The sequence below is a fragment of the Aethalodelphis obliquidens genome, unplaced genomic scaffold (assembly GCF_003676395.1).
Source record: "Aethalodelphis obliquidens isolate GAN/ISIS:26980383/991018 unplaced genomic scaffold, ASM367639v1 scaffold105, whole genome shotgun sequence".
Classification (NCBI taxonomy): Eukaryota; Metazoa; Chordata; class Mammalia; order Artiodactyla; family Delphinidae; genus Aethalodelphis; species Aethalodelphis obliquidens.
Window position 1 is genome coordinate 458,666 of NW_020838049.1, and position 23,422 is coordinate 482,087.

A 23,422-nucleotide genomic window follows, 5' to 3' on the forward strand; every position below is an offset into this window, starting at 1 on the left:
ATATATATATATATATATATATATATATATATATATATATATATATAAAATGCTGAGCCAACTGATAGCAAATTGACAGCACAAAAGGGATACCAGAGGAAACATTCCCAGAAAGGAAAAACCCTAGGCACTTTGGAATCAACCACTTTGCAAAGCAGTTATACAACTATAAGCAGAAGCTAACATCAGTGCTATGCTATGCTCCATTTAAAAAAAAAAAAAGAAAAGAAAAATCACTCACAGAATGCAACAGTGGAAAAGGCCTTAATCAGTAACTTCAGCGTATGGTTCAGGGGTCTGAAGCCCAGTCAGCACAGAATTAAAACTTTGTTCTGTCTAGGGTTCTAGTCTAGGGTTCTTCTATTGAGGGGATGGGGGAGGTGAGAAAAGAGAATGGAGCAGGCACAGGGGTTGAACACACTAGGAATTGCTCCCAGACTGTCCCTGTGTAATTGTGCCCACGTCAGCAGAGAATGGAGAGATCCTCAACCCAGCATGGAAAAGCCACCAGACTCCACTCCTCTCGTCATGCAAGGAGGCACCACTCTCCCCGTCCAACTTTCATGCTGCTACCCAAACACAGACAAGCTTAGTAAAACCATATCTCAAATTCCATTTGTTTAAAATATTATATAAAGTAGACTTAATAATTTGTCACAGGCTTTGTCTTTCCCCACCCGTATATATCCTTCACACTGATCAAATTCACAATATTTTTCTACATAAAAAGAATAAAAAACCTTATGTAGGAAAATAAGTCTAATAAAAACATAAACACATATGAAAGTAAAATAAAATGAAATGGTATACAATTATTATTGCCACTAACACAATCTTATATAGCTCTAACTAAATCATGGAAAAATTTAGAGTCAGCTGTATAAATAAGAAAGAACAACCCAAATCAGTGTGAATTTTAAGTGTGGTGGGATTTTCCAGACCCTCACATCTTATTATTCTTCTCTTCTTTCCTTGGGTTAAATTAATTCTGAAATTACATTGAGAAAAATGATCTCTGAAATGTTATTCATTCAACTGATTCCCTGGGGTTTTGGAGCACAAGCAAACCCACTATCTGACTCACCCTCAGCTTACAACATTTTATTCTCTTTGGGGCAAAGGTGAAATAAAAACTGTGAAATATGCTCGAGTTTCATATCTAAATGATTTTAGATCAGAATCTCTTCCCTATTGATTACACTATTCTCCAAATTAACTCTTCTCCCAAGATCTAGACAATCTTTATTGACAGGTTAATAACCAAAACACTGGGAGACCCAAGAAAAGCCTTCTCCTCCTGGTTAGCTCCCAGGACAACCTCTCAAGTCCAGGCCAGCTCCCAGACACTCCTTCCTTTCAGTCCGGATTTTTCTAGGTCATATGAATAATATGCACAAATACTCGGCAAACGAAGAACTAGTAATGTGAGAACTGAGAAAGTACTAACCAATCCTATAAGAGGAAGGATTTCCAATAGTATGTCTTGAAGGCATATTCATAGATAAAACTCTTTGGACTTTTAAATTATACTCATACACCTACTGCAAACAACCAGCATTTCTATATGATGCATTGCAAAATGTCAGTTATAAAAAATAACCAGCTTTACTTGTTTGTAACAGTTGCTCATTTGAAATCATCCCAACCTGTTCTTTAAGTGCAGTAACCGTAGCATCCAATTTCCTTTGCAAGGACAGCACCTGCTCTTCATACTTCCTTGTGAGGCCCATGACGATGCTCTCATGCTGCTCCCTCGCACGCTGAAGTGATTCCGAATGACGCAGGTCCAGCAGCTGCTGCTTCAGGCTGTCCAGAGCCATTTCAGTTGTTCTGGACTTCTTAATCATCTAGTAAATACACACAGGACACCTATGCTTACGGTATTTTGACTCTGTGCTCTCTTTATGAATTTTAACTCTAAAAATCAACCACGCTTAATTAAAATGAAAGTAGAGAAGAAAGGGTCTCCCCATGGTGGCTCTAGTTCCTTAAGACTTCCCTAGCTGGGACCCACCAGGCCCATGGTTGCTGGAAACATTATTCACGGAGAAAAAAAATCTGTAGTTGTTCGAGGACAGTGAAAGAGGATTTTGCGCAAATGATGGCAACATAGGTACCAGGCAAGGAATCTGCTGCTTCTATACCGGTCCCAGTGCTGTTTGCATCCCTCTTTGCTCCAAGTGTAGGGGGAAATCCAATTGTTAGGTCATAGATAAATGACAACTGTTTCCTGAGAGACTGATGACACCTGTCAATGGTCACTTACTAAAATGGAAGTTTTGAAAACTGTAACTGTACAGCTGTTATGAAATAATTGTGTAGCAGGTTAAATAATGGCTCCCAAAAGATGCCCATGTCCTAACCCCTGAAACCTGTGAATATGTTATGTTACATGGCAAGGGGAAATTAAGGTTGTGACTGAATTAAAGTTGCTAATCAGATGACCTTAAAATAAGGAGACTGTCCTGGATTACTAGGGTGGACCCAATGTACACAGAAGGGTCCTTAAAGGAGGAAAACTGAGGCAGAAAAGTCAGAACCAGTAACTTCTGTCTCTGAAGATGGAAATGAGCCATACACCAAGGAATGCAGGTGGCCTCTAGAAGCTGGAAAAGGCAAAAAAAAAAAAAAAAAAAAAAGTATTCTCCCCTAGAGCCTCCAGATAGCAACACAGCACTACTGACACCTTGATTTTAGCCCAATGAGATCCACGTCAGACTTCTGACCTTCTGCCTGTAAGGTAATAAATTTGGGCTGTTTTAAGCCACTAAGTTTGTGGTGATCTGTTACAGCAGCAATAGAAAACTAATATACTTGGTGATTCTGTTGCTTTTTAATTTATGCTACTTTATTTTTTATAAATGTAATTTCTAACTTATAAAAAGATTACCAAAAGATTATGTAGGTTACGACATAAAAGCAATTCAACTCTTTAATAACTACCATTTTTCAACAAGTTTAAAATGATGATAATCTATATTACACACAAAAATTAAAATTTCAAATGAGGCCTCTTCTTCATTCTGTTCCAGAGATTGCCTATTTATCCAAATACCACTTTAACTGCTTAAGACATTCATTCATTTGTTCAGTAAATAAGGTGGACGCTTTGTGCCAGGCAGGGTTCCAAGCACTTAAGGACATGATGACAAAACAGCCAAGGTCTAAAGTCCTACTACTTTCTGGTGAGAAAAGACAGAAAAGAGCTTCCCTGGTGGCGCAGTGATTGAGAGTCCGCCTGCCGATGCAGGGGACACGGGTTCGTGCCCTGGTCCGGGAAGATGCCACATGCTGCGGAGCGGCTGGGCCCGTGAGCCATGGCCGCTGAGCCTGCGCATCCGGAGCCTGTGCTCCGCAATGGGAGAGGCCACAACAGTGAGAGGCCCGCATACCGCAAAAAAAAAAAAAAAAAAGACAATAACAAGTAAACAAAAGAGATAATTTCAGATATTTTTTAAATAGAGTGATAAAATATGACACAGTGAAGGGGAGTAAGAATGTGAAGCAATAGGCTACTTTAGATGTAAGGTGGATGGGAAGTCCTCTCTGTTTTTAGCTGAGAGCTCAAGGACGAGAAGAAACCAGACATGAGACAACATTCTTTAACCTTTTCCACTTAACCATCCAGAACTAGCCACAAATCTCATCTAAAACCAAGTCACTTTCATTTTTAACCACCAAAATGGTATTACTCTCATGAATCACCCACCACCAGGCTTGGTTACCAATGACTTGCGACTATTTCCCACAGTCAAATGGCCACCCATCTCATTAATCAAAGAATGTGCCACCACTTTCGAGGCAAGTCTGTTGGGGTTAGAAAATTTAGGTTCTGATGCTTTGTCAGTAACTGGCTTTGTAATTCTGGAAAAGTAATTTGACCTCTCCAAGACTTGGTTACCATCCATAAAATGGTAAATACAACGTCTCACTAATCAAAATCCCAACAAGATTTTTTATAAAGCATGAGAAGTTGATTTGCAAGATCTAGAAGAAAAAATGTGAAAAAGAGCTACTAAATATTTTAAGAATAGTACGGGTAGCCCTTGTTTACCAAATTCCAAAACACAACATAAAGCTACACTCATGATAGTACCAGGGCAAGAACAGAGAAACATAAGGAAAAAGAAATACACAGGTTAGGTCAGTTTTGAACACTGTACTGACCACCTATTATGTGCCAGGCAGTGGGCTTATGGTGGGGCTACTAAGATGAGGGCCACCCGTTCTTGCCTTCAAGATGTTCTAGATCTGTTATAACAGATGTGATCATGTGGCTTGGGGAAGAAAACAGGAAAGACTTAGGAAAAGAAAACACTTGAGCATGGGCTTGTTCATGAAATAGCAGTGTGTTGAGGAAAGGGCATTCCAGAGACAGGAGACAGTACATATGAGTACATAAAAACAACAGACAGACTGTTGAGTTTGAGGAAAGTTTGAGAAGAGTAAGAGAAGAAAAAGGGAAGGATCAGACAGTCATCTCAACACCATACTTCACCCCACAAGTAAAGCAGGGTCATTGAAAGGCTTTAAGCAAGGGAAAGATATAACTACAACTGTACTTTAGAAAGATTACTCAGATGGCCAGATGAAAGAGTTAGGAGAAGGGGTAAAACATTACAGGCTAGTTAAGAGACTTTTGCAAAAATGGTAAAATCCTGAATTAGGGACATGTAGACAGAAATGAAGAGACCCAACAGAACACAGTGGCTGATTGGATGAAGGGGAGCAGAGGAGCTGAGGTCTCACCGCCCCCCGATTTCTGGTGTATAGATGACTAGGTGGATGGGAGACCCATTCCTCCAAGGAAAGGGAAAGGAATGTAGGCTTATGGTAGAAGAAGGTGTAAACTTCAAAGTTCTAAATTCAGTCCCACAACACCAAACGTTAAGTAACTAACATTTCATTGGAAGAAACAGCTGTTTACCATAAGTAATGAAGATCAAATATTTACCTGTTCTTCATTGAGTTTTAATGCTTGTATTTGGGTCTCCAGTGCTTTTATTTGTGCTTCAAGCTGAATTTCTCTTTCTTTTCCATTCTGAAAGAGTTTCTGTGATTCTCGAAGGCTGAGGGCCAAACCATCCTTTTCATCTAGAGTATTTAAAATTTTTATATAAATAATATGTTACTGTAGAGAGACCCTATACTGTAGAGGGACCCTAATTGTCACAATCTCTATCAAATATCAGATCTATATCACATAAATGTTGTAGTATTTAATTCAATTCAGATAATGAAATTCACTTGATTTCGAGAAAACTTCTTAGAAAGGTTTCAAAAATGAATGTGAGTGACACCAAAATTTTTTTTTTTTTTTTTTTTTTTTTTTGCAGAACAGGAACCACTCTCTTCAAAAGTCTTAATGTATCCCCTTGAGGACCAAAAGGTCCCCTAACAATCATTTCAGCATTTGTTACTTGAGAAGCTACATAGATATGACAAACACCTGCTAATCGAAGAAGGAATCTGAGGACAAATTACTTTCTATACATACTTGCAATGAACGCTTAAATTCACCTAATCTTATATTCTTACCACATACGTTATTGTAACAGTTCACAAGTTCTCACAAAATAAATTTCATGAGCATTACAGAAAGAGATCTTTTCACTATCAAGTCTGAAATGAGCTGGAGTTCAGTCACAAAATTATTCTACAAAGCAAAGTTCAACACTGACCAAAACTACAGAGAGCACGAAGAGTAAGCAATTATAATTTGAAATCTGTGTTTACACTATGTGCTTCTCCCAGAGATGACTGCATTTTCTCCTTGGCACTCCCAAAGCAGTTCAGGATCACAAACTCTTACTTAGATTAAAACATTAGGCTAATTTGTAGGCTCAGAAAATGTACTGCAAACTAAACACAAGTCTCTTTGGGAATTGGAGGTAAACCATGTAAGGATACAACAACTTTTTAGGATGGAATGCTATCAGCATATTTAAATAATGTTCACTGATCCTAACAGAATAGAAAGAAGGGAAATAATGAGGACCTCAAATCTGGAGAGAAATCCAAGGCAATGGGTCAAAAGTCCTAGATTTTCGTTTCGTGCTGACTAATTCACTCTGAGCCGCTGACCAAGTACGTCAACCTCTCTAAGCTTCTTATTTGAAATGAGATTATTGGAAACAATCTATCTAGCTCAACTGACCTCATACATGACAGCACCCAACAGTTGTCATCTTACCTTTTATTATCAGAAGCTGGTGATTCAGATATCTAATTTGACGTTCGCTTGCATCTAACTTTTCAACTAAATTGTCTAGTTGTCTCTCCTTTGCTTTGTTAAGAACCTGTAGTTGAATAATCTGCATATTTTCTACAGAGTCTGCTTTGGAATTAAAGACAATTTATTAGATAAAAGCATAGCAAAATATAAATTTGTGGTCATTTAGGACAATGTTTAGGACAATGTTTTTCAAACTGCAAATACAACTCATCAGAGTATCATGAAATCAATTCAGCAGATTGTGACTAGCATTTTTAATAAAAAATGTTACCAAACCAAAACTTGGGTCTGCTCACCCAAGTGTAGTAAAGCCAATCTACTGACGCCAGGTTCTGGTGAAGGAAAGTGCAGCGTTTATTATGAGGTGCCGTACAAGAAGTCCGGGACAGCTGATGCTCAGAAAGCCCGAACTCCTTGAATGGCACCTTACAATAATGCTGCACTTTCCCTCACCACAACCCGGTGTCAGTAGATTGGCTTTACTACACTTGGGCGAGCAGACCCAAGTTTTGGTTTGGTAACAAGATTAAACAGAATATATCAGAGTATATCATGTAGTAGAAATCAGTATTATTATGTGAAACTTCTGTTTCATTTACATAATATTTATATAGATAAATATTATAGACCACATCACAATGTAAAAATTGTACTTCTTACTATGGTCACTTCCAGAAAAGTTTGAGAAGTCACTAGTTTGGTGTATAACTCTGAATCGCTACCATTTTGGCTAATGAAAAATAAGTATAGGGAATTCTCTGGTGGTCCAGTGGTTATGAGCCCGCGCCTTCACCTCCGAGGGCATGGGTTCAATCCCTGGTTGGGGAACTAAGATCCCGCAAGCTGTGCGGCATGGCCAGGAAAAAAAAAAAAAAAAAAGAAAGAAAAAGAAAAGGAAGTATATATCAATTGCAAAGGAATAGAGTTCCATGCTTTCATAAAATTGAAAAAATAAAAGTACATCAACTTCTATAAAACCATTTTCAAAGAAAATTTCTAGACATCCTTCTTTAACTATTTTATTTTAAGCAGGAATGAATGCATATTTATAATGGCACAGAACTGCTGAATTAATAAATTAAAGAATAGATTAATAAAGAATTTTGAGGTCTTCTTTCAGAAACAAAGTCATTTTAAGGACCACTTAAAAATCATTGGGGGAAAAAAAGAAAAACGTGATTTGTAGGAGAAGGATAATCCTTCAACTACACAATGACAAATATTTTTCATTTCCTAAAAGAACAATGCTTCTACATGCTAACAAATAAAACAGTCTTCTGTTTAAAAAAAGACATGGTTAAACCCCCAAAAATTGAAGACTGAAAACTCTGTTACAAGTCAAACTCCTCTTGGGCCTTAGAACAGGGCTAGCCCAGGAATAAACACAGTCTACAAGCCACTCCTCTCTCCAAACTCAATTTTTTAAACTACTGTTACTAAGAAGCTATAATCACTAAATTAGGCACTACCATTAAGTTATTTAATTAACTTCCAAATGTCAAATTTAGGCAAATGTGTAACTGACTTAAACAAAAAATAAATCAATGTGATAAAATGCAGACTGTTAAGGAAGTGATGAAAGGTGATATATGCAAAACAACCAGGAGCTATAAATGTAACTGAACACAGCAGAACTGAAAGAGTAACGCCAAGACATCAGGCCACTGTTGGGATACTTACTTATTTACTCAACTCCAAAACAGTTATGCCATACACACTATCCACTTCCACAAAAACTCAGGAGAAAGAGAGGCTACCCCCGCACATTTGCTGATGACTCCCTGGGGGAAAGGGCATTCTGGCCGCCTCCCCCGTAACTATCCTGTAGTCTAAGCATGAGATGGAAGCAGCATCATGAAGTTAGGGCCACTAAGTCCAGTCTTCTCGTTGGCACAGTGCCAGAACCCCAGAATACCCAGTATGACTTTCCCCTGCTTCTTAAATGTAAAACAAAGAAAAAACTTGCTGTCACACTCTAGAATCACAGTGGCTCTTCAACACGCACAATAACTGGAAGTCATTTCACATGCCAGAGTATGATAACAAAAGTTGGACATATGAAAACACTGATTCAGGTTAGTCAGGTACAAGTTTGGTTTTGAATGTTTAGATCTCCTCAAAATTTTCTAGTAGCACTTTTCTCATTCATATTGATACATACACTATGTAAAAGAAATTATTTTGGCAAGTGTCACATGACGAAACCTGAGATGTAAGCCTAGTTTTAATTTTGAGTATAAAGTAATTTATATAAGAGTTACCTAATACAGTAAAACTCTAAAAACCAAAAAAAAAATTCAGATAGTGGTTGACTTACATTTCTATATAACGAAAAATCTAAGATTGAAAGGAAAACTACATTTCACTTTCCAAATTAGATTTCAGTTAAAAAAATATATGAAGTTAATGAAGTCTTAACCAACTAAAATGATTAAAATATAATACAGCTGAGAAAATTTATTTTAATTTTTCATTAAGGAAAATTTCAAATATATAAGAAGGTAGAGAGAAGAATACAATGAATCCCATGAACCTGTCTCCTAGACTCAACGATTGTGAATTCATGGCCAGTCTTGCTTTATCTATATCCCCATCCAAACTTACCCCCCAACAACATGATATTTGAAGTCAGTTCTAGACTTCATTATCAGTTTATTCATTAATACTTCAGAATATATCTCTTAAAATAGGACTCTTTAAAAAAATTCCATTATCATACTTAAAAATAATAATTCTTGAACATGCTCAAAGTGCTCAAAGCTCTCCAATTATATGATTAAGCAATAAATATAAACTTGATACCTACTTTCACTAGCTCCTAAAAATTGCTGTTGCAGGCCTTCAAATGTGTCACTTCCTGCGACGTCCTGGGCTGGTGAGCCATTATTCTGGGCAGAAGACTGATAAGGTTTATATGTCACTTTATATGATTCCAAAGCTTGACAACTGGGACCTTGTGACATACCAAATTGCTATTACAAGATGATAAACGAAATTGACAATTAGGATTTGGTCTTTGCTTCAAAAATTATCTGAATTAGACAACTTAGTTTTGCTATAGAACTTAATTGTGGTACAATTACAAACTTTATACATACATCTTTGCTTAAAAATAGCACTTATTGTTATTTAACACTGTTCGTTGAAAGCCTGCAATTGTACTTTTGAGCATATAATGGGGCCAATTCCATAAATAACACTCAAGAATTCCAGTAAGATTGCAATAACAAGATACATATGCAATATGCATATGCAATAACAAGAACGTGATACAATGCTTCATATGTAATAAATACTCAACAACTTTTGTGGAATGAATAACATTTTATAGAGATGGAAGAGAAAATGACCACCTTAAAAGGACCAGAAAATTATCCTCTCATCAGGTGACACAGAATATCTATCGGCAAAATGAGGCATTCACTGTCATTGAGAAAGTCTAAGAAGAAGCTAACTGCATCCTAAGGCCTTGCTTCATCAAACTCTCCCAGGGAGGAAAAATAAGTGTTTCTTTCCTCAACATTCATCCTGTCTACTGCTATATCATCACAAAACAGATATCAGCTTTGAAGCATTTGACCCAAAATCTGTGATAAGGGTGATGAGGTAGACAATCAAGGTAACTGACTAGTGTCATCTAGGATTAACAGCTTTCAAACTATATCAGGATACCTGAACGTAGCTTTTCACTGGAGCATAGTAAATGGTAGAAGCCAGAAGCAGCAATAAATGGAGATGGCCATTCTTTGACAGACTTAACTTTTAATCTTTAATTGTTTCCACAAAGTCTCTATTTTAAAATTCTCATCTAAGATTACTTAGATTGTAAACAGAAAACAGCATGACTAATTCAGCATGAGCCTGAATAAATGCACTCTCAGCAATATTTGTACTTAAATCTTACTGTTGCACTTACGAATATTTCTTAATGACACACACACAGCAAATGCGTGTACACACACAGCAAATGCGTGTACACACATACACAAATTCTGGAAAGTAAAGTCAAGTTCTTACAATACCTGAAAATGATTCCTTTGAGGATCAGAAAATGTGATTACATTGGTGGGTTGGCTGTTAAATTCCTGCCTCTGACCGCTGGCATATGGCCTAAAGTTTTCAGGAAGGTCATATAAATCAGTCTGTTCATATTCACTCGGAGGGCTGTAACCACTACCGCCTTCATCTCCACCTCCTTCAGGATGATACCCAGGATGCTGCTCTTCAGTTCTACTTTGATTCTCTTCCCAGCCGTTGCCCCTTTTCTCTCCAATATACACATCCCGAATCTCATTGTAGTCCTATTAGATAACAAGAGTAAGAGAAAAGCACTAAGACCTGTCCCCACCCTCATCAAAGTCATTATCACACCAGATACTTACATTTACACTTGGAGATTCAGGCAGCACTTGATGCTCATTCCAGTTCATCGCCAATTGCTCAGAATGATGTGGTCTTGAGAAAAAATCAATACTTTAGATTAGAGCCTATCATTTATTTGGACATACACATCACAAAGAACCCCAAGATTTTAACGTGTTTTCCCTCCAAACTTCTTCTGAAAGTTTAAGAATTAGTCTACAATTTTACAATCATATCCATTATTATTGCCTGCAACAGAATCTAAAGAAAAAGACATAGAATTGTGATATACGAGGGAAAGGGATTTGGGGTCCTTACTCTTCCTCTCTGCCATTCTCACTGCAGTCCGAATAGTGGAGTTCGGAGGAGGACAGGTCATCATCATCCAGCATATCGTGAGGAAGGTCTGTGAGTAACTGCTGCAACTGAGACAGGAAGGTCAGCGTCGATATCACATTGGCTTAAACACAAGATGCCAAACCAAAGCTGCCTTGGAACGAGTGATTTTGACTGTAGAAGTCAAAGAAGTTCCTAATTTCTCTATGTAATCAATGTCTTAAATTCCACAGGAGTTACGTTCATCATTTCACTTGGGGAAAGGGAAACACATAAACATCAGGATTTATATTAGAAGGCTTTACCTTCTTCTACAAAGGTCTTAGATTCAAGTACACGTACAACAGGATTTTCAAATTTCTTTAGGCAAACACAGCAAGTCATAATAATGGTATGATCACTGTATCATATTGTATCATGTTATGGATTCTACCAGTATCAGATCTGGAGAACTTGACAATCAGACACCCCCTGAGGGAATCTGAGTAGCCAGATGTGCTTTGCCCAGGTGATAAGGGTAGCAGCAGCAGCAGGTGGCCTAGAAGCCCTTAAAAGCTCAATAATGTGATAGAAACCTCTTGGGGAGTGACTAATTGGTAGACAGCCGTCCAGTTCCAATGATGAAAAGATATACAATGGTTGGCTCTTATAAACAGTTGAGTAAAAAGAAGCTGTTAAGATTCAGGGGGTTACAGATAAAGCACTGTCAAAAGCATGACTCTAAAACTGACGTACAAGCACATGACTCTGCTCTCCATTTTCCTAGAAAAATTACATCTTTAATATTCTCTCTTATAACAACTAGATAAATTCACTCAAGTTTCAAGATAAACCGTGATAAAGAGACAAATGAATTGTCTAATTTGTTGAACTTCAATATCTATAAATGTCTTTCTTCAAATCCCAATATAATGGCTTAAAATTTGTAATAATAAGATTCAAATATTATGTTACTAAAGAGTCAACAGACTGCCTGTAATGACTTCTCTTTAAAAGTTAAGCACCAGTTAGATTAGTAAGCTGACCGAGTCCCTCCACAGTGTGTAAATCAATCCTGTAAAATTATGCGATGAGTGAGTTTAAAGATATTAAATAAAGCCCTGGAGGAAAAAAAAATGAGCTGCTTCTTAGTCTATGGAAGGTCCCCTCCCCAATTTCTCTGCCACTAGAATAAAAGAAATGAAATGTAGCTATATAACATATCTGGGTATTACATTAATAATCAGCAAATGTTCTTAAATAAAATGCATATGGTGAAAGTTAAATAAAAATATTCTAAGAAAGGTCTGAAAGGAATGCCCCAACTGTTAACTGAGTTTTGGTGAAGTCAAATTTGGGAATGGAAGTGGGGTCCATGAGGCGGGGAAGGGGGACGCTTCCTCACCCACATAACGTATTTCTAACATTCACTGGATTGTTTGTTTACAGGTATTCTCAGTCCATTTGGTTCTTTAAAGATGCAACAAGAGAAAAATATTCTAGTCCAATGAAAAGTTATCGTGATACTGATATTAACCAAGACCTTGACTTATTGATCCCTTGCTCACAAAGGTAACTGAAAAATCATTTTGAGAATTAGCTGTATTAGAGTTGATCCAAAGATATAAAGAATAAGAAACACTAAAAACAAAACAGAACACATCAGCATATCAGTATACCACACGTGACTGAAGAGAAAGGTAACAAAATGATTTCACAAAGAAACAAAATTCACTAAGAAAAAAAAATCTATGCGATCTTTACGGAAAAAAGAGAGTACACCCACGTATAACACAGGGAAAAAAACCAAAATGAATGTTTTGTACTTACATCACGTAAGGACTCCTGTACAGAAAGAATATTTTCTTCTAAACCTTCAGTGAGGTTAAGTACATAGCCTTATAGTTTAGAGGAACCTTGACAGGCACATCTAAACAGTACATTTTTCCCCCCTCACAGAGACAGAAAAAGCTACACAATAATTAAGTAGTTCTTGTAGCTTTCTTTGTGACACCACACAATTAATCAAACTGGCATCAATGGAGGAAGATTAATTTGAGCATAAGCAGTAAGTTCATCAAAATGGTTCTGGATCCACAGGTAAACTTATCAAGTAGCAAAATAATCCCTACTGTATTTAGTGTTTTATAGAATATTTTACACCTGTACTAACATTTTTAAATCATTTCATTCACCTTCAAAAAATTTCTCCATCAAGTTCTTTGGCATAGCTGGGCCATATTCCTTGGTTTCCATAACTTTGAGGGCAGAGAGAGGCCATTCAGGAACAAAATCCCAGCCCCCCCAGGCTTCCACTCCTGGGATCAAAGTGTACCCTCCTCATATACACTGTCAAATAGATTTTTCTTTGGGTCATTGAACCTTGTGCCATGAAACACAAAATTACAATATCAACTTACACATGTTACAAAACAGAGAATTTTAGAAACTAAATTTTCCTCATTAAAGATCCACCAGACTACCAAATATGGATTCAAAGACAATGATAGCAATCCTTATAAATGGCAAGATTTAATTCCACTCATCACATTTGGAAGAAATACTGCTTTTTGGTTGCAAATGCAATCTTCTTGGTGGGATATTATTGAATATCAGCTGAGTTTAATAATTAAAGAGATACCTTCCCTAGAAAAAAGATAATTTACCATTGCTAAGGCGCCTACTGAAATGCATTCTAAACTATTCTATAAACTCCTCTCCCTTTACTACTTCATGTGTTCCCGAAAAATAAAGAAAAAAATGAGGGCATTTTACTCAAAGAATTTCAGCAACAAAACACTTTACAATAACCCACATAGAACATCCAAAAAGCCTAGTTTAAGGGGAATGTCAAACGGAGAACATGTAAACTTTTCGTTGGGATTCTTCGGCTTTAATTAACTAAACAGACTGTCTTCAGAGTCCATAATCCTTGATATTCATGAAAGCAAGAGTTCTCAGATTACAAACCATACAATACATCTTCTCCCCAGAGAAGAGCAGCAAATGGAGTGGTCAACATTCATCTGTGTTTTGAACAGGTTACCCAACAAGTACACTGATGAAAAGATCCTGATATTTTAAAATATGAATTATTAAATAATGCTTTCATGGATACACACCAAGTAGAATCTTCATTTTAGCCTCACAGCCAAGTTAAAAACATCCTTGAAAAGGCCCAACATGGGACTGGCAAAGGGCCAAAAACCTTGACAGCTAGAGCTTTAGTCTATGAATTACACTATGCATGGAATTTTTTTTTAACCCATTCCATTAGTTATAACAAATTTTACAATGTTAGTGGGGAAGACTTTGCCTAGATTGCCACACATCTGAAAAAGAAACATGGCAACATTTACTAGACAAATACCTGCTACACTGCAGGTGACACATAATAGAACTTTAGGCCTGGAATGAACACTGGAGCTCCTCCAAGCCAAACCTCTCCTTCTAAATGTGAGCACACCAAGGCCCAGAGAAGGTCAGGGGCATGCCCATGAAAGTGAGAGTTACAGTCCCACGGGCAGCACCGGAACCTGAATCTCTCCATTCCCACTCCTATCTTCTTCCACATGACATTCAGTCAGTCACTGGAAGACAAGCTTCTACCTGTCTGTATACGAGCAAGCGTCAGTCTGGCAGAGAGAGTTCAGTGTTTTTGTCCCCACTGTGACAGTCTCTAAAAATACCTATATATTATGGGAAACAGTTCAAAGGCACAATCGAGATAAAGTAAAAGAAATTGCTAAAAGAAAACAGAATATGACAGGAACAAAAAAATACAATATGAACACTCAACCATTTGTTTCTTTGCTTTTCTTACGTGACGACAAGAAAATTCCACTAAATAAGTCAAATAATATTGTATAAAATGTAAACAAATGCTAGCCTTACAACTCCCCCTAGTGGGGACAAAATATCAAAAATGTTTCCAGAAGTAACATCAAACAAGGCAGTTAAAAGTGGAAGAAAGGCTATGCAATAGAAAGCCTAACCTCTAAAATACACAATTCCAAGCTCAATTGAGCTTATTATTCTACTAGAGAAGTACTGATATAAAAACTAAGAGAGACTCAAATCAGTATTCCCAGGTGCAAGTGTCTGTCTGCCATCTGCTACTCAAACCGCTTACCTTTCTACTCAAGATCATTTTGCAGGCTTCAAATAATATCGTCACTCAATGAAGGATCATCAGCAAGTATTATCTTGATAAGCACAGATTACTAAGTACTTCTGCCCCAAACCACCAGCTCCAAAATACATACTTACATACATAATTTTACCATCTAGAACCAAGCAATAATCCCAGAGCTACTTCTGGTGACACTGCAGAAAGTACAGGTACACACCAGCAAACTATGAGATCCCAAGTGATACTCAGCCTTAAACTGTGGCTTTATCAGTAACTTTGAAGCTTACAGCAACTGCAGTGACAACAACAACTATATGTCTGTAATATTCAATGATGAAATTGCAAAGTATAGTAACTTTAGGTGAAAAATATTTTGCAAAATCATATTGTTACATTATGAATGAGTTAATGAAAAAACTTTTGAAGTCCTCTTCTCTGGGCCAGCTTTACAAGTAGAAGTTTGCCTAGAGTACTTTGGATGAGGTCTACTTAGTAGATGTCCTTCTTGTTACATCAGCAGTTCTCAAAGTAACGTGCTCCAAGAAGTTGTGAGGAAAATGAGTGATATGAATATTAATTACTATGATACTATATCTCCATGGTATTCTCACCCTTTCTCACCTGCACCCTAATTTGCTCTGTTTACTGTGGAGGAGATGGAGTTTCCGGTGAAACACTGGGTGAGGCTGTGGGTTATGCATTTCTTTGCTATGCCTTGGAACACAGTGGTCAAGTTTTTACCAACAGACCATTTAGAACTGTAGCGACTTAGAAATAATTATAGTGCCTTACTTTTCTGCAAAATTCTTGGAGGTTGTCTCAAAATATGGGTCTATCTGTAGTGGTCTGTGGCTTGCGATTCCACTGGTCTAAATGTCCTCTGAATACTGACTCACTTTACTAAATCCTTTCCCTTTCCGAAGATTAAATGCATTCTCCATTTACTCTTCAATGCAAACAATGGAGGGAATAGAAACGCAAAAGTCCAGATCATCACTGCAGAGCTGCTAATTAGGATGGCATGGAGGTTGGAATTTCACTATGGCTTATTCACTGACTTATGGGCAAGTGTGGACAACACCCCAGCTGATCCCAAAGCAGCCAAACCGAACAGTTTGGTAAAGCACATTGTATTAGCAACTGGCCATTCACACTAGATGGTCAAAATCAGGATTATTCTGCCATTTACAGAGAGGGGATCTCACAAATCCTTAGCAGGGTAGCCTATGAGTCAGAAACGGCCTGCTTGGCCAGCTCTACAGCCCATCCTTGTGATGCAAGCATTCCACCTACATAAATGAATTAAATACAAAGCGATTCATTAAGTAGAGAAAGCAATGTGTATTAGCCTACTACTAACACTAAATCCACCTGGCAATCCCAAAGCTACCAACCAGGCAGGCATGAAAAGACCGTTCTTTTCTTTAACCACTTAAGGCTGTAAACTATTCTGTTCTCATAGGGTCAGGGAGACTGAGGAAGTGGAAAAGGCTTCTGGATATGAAAACGAACTTAGGTGTGATCAGCCAATTTATTATTTTAACTTGCTTTGACAAAACATACACACAGCTGAATTTTTATGAATAGTTCTGAATTTTACTGCTGAAACTCTCTAACCTCTGATCTCACTTCTTCCCTTGTAGCAATTTTTTTTAAAAAAGGTAAAAATGCTTTTTACTAACATGAAACAATTTTTATTAATATGACCCATAATCATCACATTAGAGTCAAGTTAGCTAAATATTCTTTTCTTCCACTCTGCTAGAAACACTCATTCTTCGATACTTCACCTCTTAAGAGCACCTTTTACTCTGGAAACTCCCTACCCTACCCCAGCACATAATCTACCAAGAAGTGATCCCACTGGCTATCGTCCATAGCAGCGGGCCCCAGCCCGCTTTGGCACCAGGGACTGGTTTTATGGAAGACAATTTTTCCATGGAGCGGGTGGTGGCGGGGAGTGGTCCAGGTGGTAATGTGGGGGATGGGGGATGATGGGGAGTGGCAGATGAAGCTTCGTCTGCTGTTCCGCTGCTCACCTCCTGCTGTACAGCCCGGTTCCTAACAGGCCATGGACCAGTACCAGTCCACAGCCTGGGGATTGAGGACCCCTGTTCTATATCATCTAGAATTTACTGCCTCCTTAACTAATACCCCCTTTAAAACTTTCACCACACAACACACCTGGCAGTACGTTCTCTCTAATACCCTACCCATCTTTTCCAATGAAAAAAATCACCTGTCAGATTATGTTTTCTCCTTCTTTAAAATCTACTATAGTAACAACTTAAACTGATCCTCTCAAAAATCCCAGTAGCTAAATTACAGTGAACTACCCAAAAGCCATCAAGGTAGTGAAAACTCATGCTGTGAGTTCACAAAGTAACAGAAAATCCTCACGCCCCACCCTTGCCACCAACAATTGTTGGTGAAGGCCCCTGTCAAAATCCAGAAACCCTGGAAAGAGTCACAAACTCCAGTGCCCTCAGTGACTTGGCAGAGAATTTACAAGAATGAAGCTGGCAGGTCCAAGTGCACAAGCCCATGTCAGGAGGGGGTGGGGGGCGGGAGGGACTGTGGCCAGCTCGGACGGGAGAGCCACTGCCCAGCTCCAGCCCACTTGCTGCCATGTGCAGACACACGCCACATGTGGCCCAGGCTTAGGATGTTTCAAGACAGGTCAGAAATTCTGGATTACTACATGAAATTTTCTAATCTTTAAATACAGATTCAATTTTTTAAAAACACTGTGCAACGAAACAATACATGTCTATGGACAAAATCCACTCAGAGACAGGTGCCAGCTTTCTGTCTCTACCCTAACTCTACTGCCAGCCACGTGGGCAACTGACCCTACTCTTTGCTTCCTATTAATACAAATGGTCCACGGGGACTCTTAATAAGAATTACTTTACATATTAGAAAATGGGTCATATGATGGAAGCAAACTAAGTGTGCATCGACAGATGAATGGATAAAGATGGGATGTATGTACACAATGGAATATTCCTAAGCCATAAAAAAGAATGAAATAATGCCATTTGCAACAACATGGATGGACCTAGAGATTATCATACTAAGTGAAGTAAGTCAGACAGAGAAAGACAAATATCATATGACATCACTTATATTTGGAATCTAGAAAAATGATACAAAGGAACTTATTTACAAAACAGAAATAGACTCACGGACATAGAAAACAAACTTATGTGAGGAGGAACCAAGATGGCGGAGTAGAAGGACGTGCTCTCACTCCCCCTTGCGAGAACACCAGAATCACAACTAGCTGCTGGACAATCATCGACAGGAAGACACTGGAACTCACCAAAAAAAGATACCCCACATCCAAAGACAAAGGAGAAGCCACACTGAGATGGTAGGAGGGGCGCAATCACAGTAAAATCAAATCCCATAACTGCTGGGTGGGTGACTCACAGACTAGCGAACACTTATACCACAGAAGTCCACCCACTGGAGAGAAGGTTCTGAGCCCCACGTCAGGCTTCCCAACCTGGGGGTCCGGCAACAGGAGGAGGAATTCCTAGAGAATCAGACTTTGAAGGCTAGTGGGAACTGACTGCAGGACTTCGACAGCACTGGGGGAAACAGAGACTCCACTCTTGGAGGGCACACACAAAGTAGCGTGCACATCAGGACCCAGGGGAAGGAGTAGTGACCCCAGGGGAGACTGAACCAGACCTACCTGCTAGTGTTGGAGGGTCTCCTGCAGAGGCAGGGGGTACCTCTTTTTCACCATGGGGACAAGGACACTGGCAGCAGAAGTTCTGGGAAGTACTCCTTGGTGTGAGCCCTCCCAGAGTCTGTCATTAGCCCCACCAAAGAGCCCAAGTAGGCTCCAGTGTTGGGTAGCCTCAGGCAAAACAACCAAGAGGGAGGGAACCCAGCACCATGCATCAGCAGTCAAGCGGATTAAAGTTTTACTGAGCTCTGCTCACCAGAGCAACAGTCAGCTGTACCCACCACCAGTCCCTCCCATCAAGCCCCTTAGATAGCCCCATCCACCAGAGGGCAGACAGCAGAAGCAAGAAGAACTACAGTCTTGCAGCCTGTGGAATAAAAACAACATTCACAGAAAGATAGACAAGATGAAAAGGCAGAGGGCTATATACCAGATGAAGGAACAAGATAAAACCCCAGAAAAACAACTAAATGAAGTGGAGATAGGCAACCTTCCAGAAAAAGAATTCAGAATAATGATAGTGAAGATGATCCAGGACCTCGGAAAAAGAATGGAGGCAGAGATCAAGAAGATGCAAGGAATATTTAACAAAGACCTTGAAGAATTAAAGAACAAACAAACATAGACGAACAATACAATAACTGAAATGAAAACTACACTAGAATGAATCAACAGCAGAATAACTGACGCAGAAGAATGGATAAGTGACCTGGAAGACAGAATGGTGGAATTCACTGCTGTGGAACAGAATAAAGAAAAAAGAATGAAAAGAAATGAAGACAGCCTAAGAGACCTCTGGGACAACATTAAACTCAACAACATTTGCATTACAGGGGTCCCAGAAGGAGAAGAGAGAGAGAAAGGACCAGAGAAAATATTTAAAGAGATTATAGTTGAAAACTTCCCTAACATGGGAAAGGAAAGAGCCACCCAAGTCCAGGAAGCTCAGAGAGTCCCATACATGATAAACCCAAGGAGAAACATGCCGAGACACACAGTAATCAACTTGGCAAAAAATTAAAGACAAAGAAAAATTATTGAAAGCAGCAAGGGAAAAATGACAAATAACATACAAGGGAACTCCCATAAGGTTAACAGCTGATTTCTCAACAGAAACTCTACAAGCCAGAAGGGAGTGGCACGATATACTTAAAGTGATGAAAGGGAAGAACCTACAACCAAGATTACTCTACCTGGCAAGGATCTCATTCAGATTCAATGGAGAAATCAAAAGCTTTACAGACAAGCATAAGCTAAGAGAATTCAGCACCACCAAACCAGCTCTACAACAAATGCTAAAAGGAACTTCTCTAAGTGGGAAACACAAGAGAAGAAAAGGACCTACAAAAACAAACCCAAAACAACTAAGAAAATGGTCACAGGAACATACATATCGATAATTACCTTAAAGGTGAATGGATTATATGCTCCAACCAAAAGACACAGGCTTGCTCAATGGATACAAAAACAAGTCCCATACATATGCTGTCTACAAGAAACCCACTTCAGACCTAGGGACACATACAGACTGAAAGTGAGGGGATGGAAAAAGATATTCCATGCAAATCGAAATCAAAAGAAAGCTGGAGTAGCTATATTCATATCAGATAAAATAGACTTTAAAATAAAGAATGTTACAAGAGACAAGGAAGGACACTACATAATGATCAAGGGATCAATCCGAGAAGAAGATATAGCAATTACAAATATATATGCACCCAACAGAGGAGCACCTCAATACACAAGTCAACTGCTAACAGCTATAAAAGAGGAAATCGGCAGTAACACAATAATAGTGGGGGACTTTAACACGTCACTTACAGCAATGGACAGATCATCCAAAATGAAAATACATAAGGAAACAGAAGCTTTAAATGACACAACAGTCAAGATAGATTTAATTGATATTTATAGGACATTCCATCCAAAAACAGCAGATTACACTTTCTTCTCAAGTGTGCACTGAACATTGTCCAGGATAGACCACATCTTGGGTCACAAATCAACCCTCAGTAAATTTAAGAAAATTGAAATCATATCAAGCACCTTTTCTGACCACAATGCTATGAGATTAGAAATCAATTACAGGGCAAAAAACGTAAAAAACACAAACACATGGAGGCTAAGCAATATATTACTAAATAACCAAGAGATCACTGAAGAAATCAAAGAGGAAATCAAAAACTACCTAGAGACAAATGACAATGAAAACACGACGACCCAAAACCTATGGGATGCAGCAAAAGCAGTTCTAAGAGAGAAGTTTATAGCTATACAAGCCTACCTCAAGAAACAAGAAAAATCTCAAGTAAACAATCTAACCTTACACCTAAGGGAACTAGAGAAAGAAGAACAAACAAAACACAAAGTTAGCAGAATGAAATCATAAAGATCAGAGCAGAAATAAATGAAATAGAAACAAAGAAAACAATAGCAAAGATCAATAAAACTAAAAGCTGGTTCTTTGAGAAGATAAACAAAATTGATAAACCATTAGCCAGACTCATCAAGAAAAAGAGGAAGAGGACTCAAATCAATAAAATTAGAAATGAAAAAGGAGAAGTTACAACAGACACTGCAGAAATACAAAGCATCCTGAGACTACTACAAGCAACGCTATGCCAATAAAATGGACAACCTGGAAGAAATGGACAAATTCTTAGAAAGGTATAACCTTCCAAGACTGAACGAGGAAACAGAAAATATGAACAGACCAATCACAAGTAATGAAATGGAAACTGTGATTAAAAATCTTCCAACAAACAAAAGTCCAGGACCAGATGGCTTCACAGGTGAACTCTATCAAACAACTAGAGAAGAGCTAACACCCATCCTTCTCAAACTCTCCCAAAAAATTGCACAGGAAGGAAAACTCCCAAACTCATTCTATGAGGCCACCATCATCCTGATACCAAAAACAGACAAAGACACTATAAAAAAAGAAAATTACAGACCAATATCACTGATGAATATAGATGCAAAAATCCTCAACAAAATACTAGCAAACAGAATCCAACAACACATTAGAAGGATCATACACCACGATCTAGTGGGATTTATCCCAGGGATGCAAGGATTCTTCAGTATACGCAAATCAATCAATGTGATACACCATATTAACAAACTGAAGAATAAAAACCATATGATCATCTCAATAGATGCAGAAAAAGCTTTTGACAAAATTCAACACCCATTTATCATAAAAAGACTCCAGAAAGTGGGCATAGAGGGAACCTACCTCAACATAATAAAGGCCATATATGACAAACCCACAGCAAACATCATTCTCAATGGTGAAAAACTGAAAGCATTTCCTCTAAGGTCAGGAAAAAGACAAGGATGTCCACTTTCACCACTATTATTCAACATAGCTTTGGAAGTGCTAGCTACAGCAATCAGAGAAGAAAAAGAAATAAAAGGAATACGAATTGGAAAAGAAGAAGTAAAACTGTCATTCTTCACAGATGACATGATACTATACATAGAGAACCTAAAGATGCCACCAGAAAACTACTAGAGCTAATCTATGAATTTGGTAAAGTAGCAGGATACAAAATTAATGCACAGAAATCTCTTGCATTCCTATATACTAATGATGAAAAATCTGAAAGAGAAATTATGGAAACACTCCCATTTACCATTGCAACAAAAAGAATAAAATACCTAGGAATAAACCTACCTAGGGAGACAAAAGACCTGTATGCAGAAAACTATAAGACACTGATGAAAGAAATTAAAGATGATACCAACAGATATACCATGTTCTTGGATTGGAAGAATCAATATTGTGAAAATGACTCTACTACCCAAAGCAATCTGCAGATTCAATGCAAGCCCTATCAAATTACCATTGGCATTTTTTATGGAACTAGAACAAATCATCTTAAAATTTGTATGGAGACAAAAAGACTCTGAATAGCAAAAGCAGTCTTGAGGGAAAAAAACAGAGCTGGAGGAATCAGACTCCTTGACTTCAGACTATACTACAAAGCTACAGTAATCAAGACAATATGGTACTGGGACAAAAAGAGAAACACAGATCAATGGAACAAGATAGAAAGCCCAGAGATAAACCCATGGACCTATGGTCAACTAATCTATGACAAAGGAGGCAAGGACATACAATAGAGAAAAGACAGTCTCTTCAATACGTGGTGCTGGGAACACTGGACAGCTACGTGTAAAGGAATGAAAATAGAACACTCCCTAACACCATACACAAAAATAAACTCAAAATATATTAAAGACCTAAATGTAAGACCGGACACTATAAAACTCTTAGAGGAAAATATAGGAAGAACACTCTTTGACATAAATCACAGCAAGATCTTTTTTGATCCACCTCCTAGAGTAATGGAAATAAAAACAAAAACAAACAAATGGGACCTAATGAAACTTCAAAGCTTTTACACAGCTAAGGAAACCATAAACAAGGCAAAAAGACAACCCTCAGAATGGGAAAAAATATTTGCAAATGAATCAACAAAGGATTAATCTCCAAAAATATATAAACATCTCATGCAGCTCAATATTAAAGAAACAAACAACCCAATCCAAGAATTGGCAGAAGACCTAAATAGACATTTCTCCAAAGAAGACATACAGATGGCCAAGAAGCACACGGAAAGCTGCTCAACATCACTAATTATTAGAGAAGTGCAATCAAAACTACAATGAG

The 23,422-nt window shown here is 38.1% G+C and overlaps 1 protein-coding gene across 7 annotated transcripts in view; it reads right to left on the reverse strand.

Moving 5' to 3' along the window:
• The window catches only part of CEP152 (centrosomal protein 152), a 97,114-nt gene that overhangs the window by 64,421 nt on the left and 9,271 nt on the right, over positions 1-23,422 (reverse strand). For 5 of the 7 annotated variants that reach the window (XM_027096643.1, XM_027096642.1, XM_027096641.1 and 2 more), the window contains exons 3-9: positions 10,916-11,022; positions 10,618-10,690; positions 10,258-10,536; positions 9,042-9,207; positions 6,194-6,337; positions 4,955-5,094; positions 1,647-1,847 (exon numbers count right to left, since the gene is read on the reverse strand). In XM_027096643.1, the coding sequence (XP_026952444.1) occupies positions 1,647-1,847; positions 4,955-5,094; positions 6,194-6,337; positions 9,042-9,207; positions 10,258-10,536; positions 10,618-10,690; positions 10,916-11,022 (1,110 nt within the window). The remainder of the gene's footprint in view (positions 1-1,646; positions 1,848-4,954; positions 5,095-6,193; positions 6,338-9,041; positions 9,208-10,257; positions 10,537-10,617; positions 10,691-10,915; positions 11,023-23,422) is intronic. The other 2 variants (XM_027096645.1, XM_027096640.1) reach the window with 1 other exon arrangement.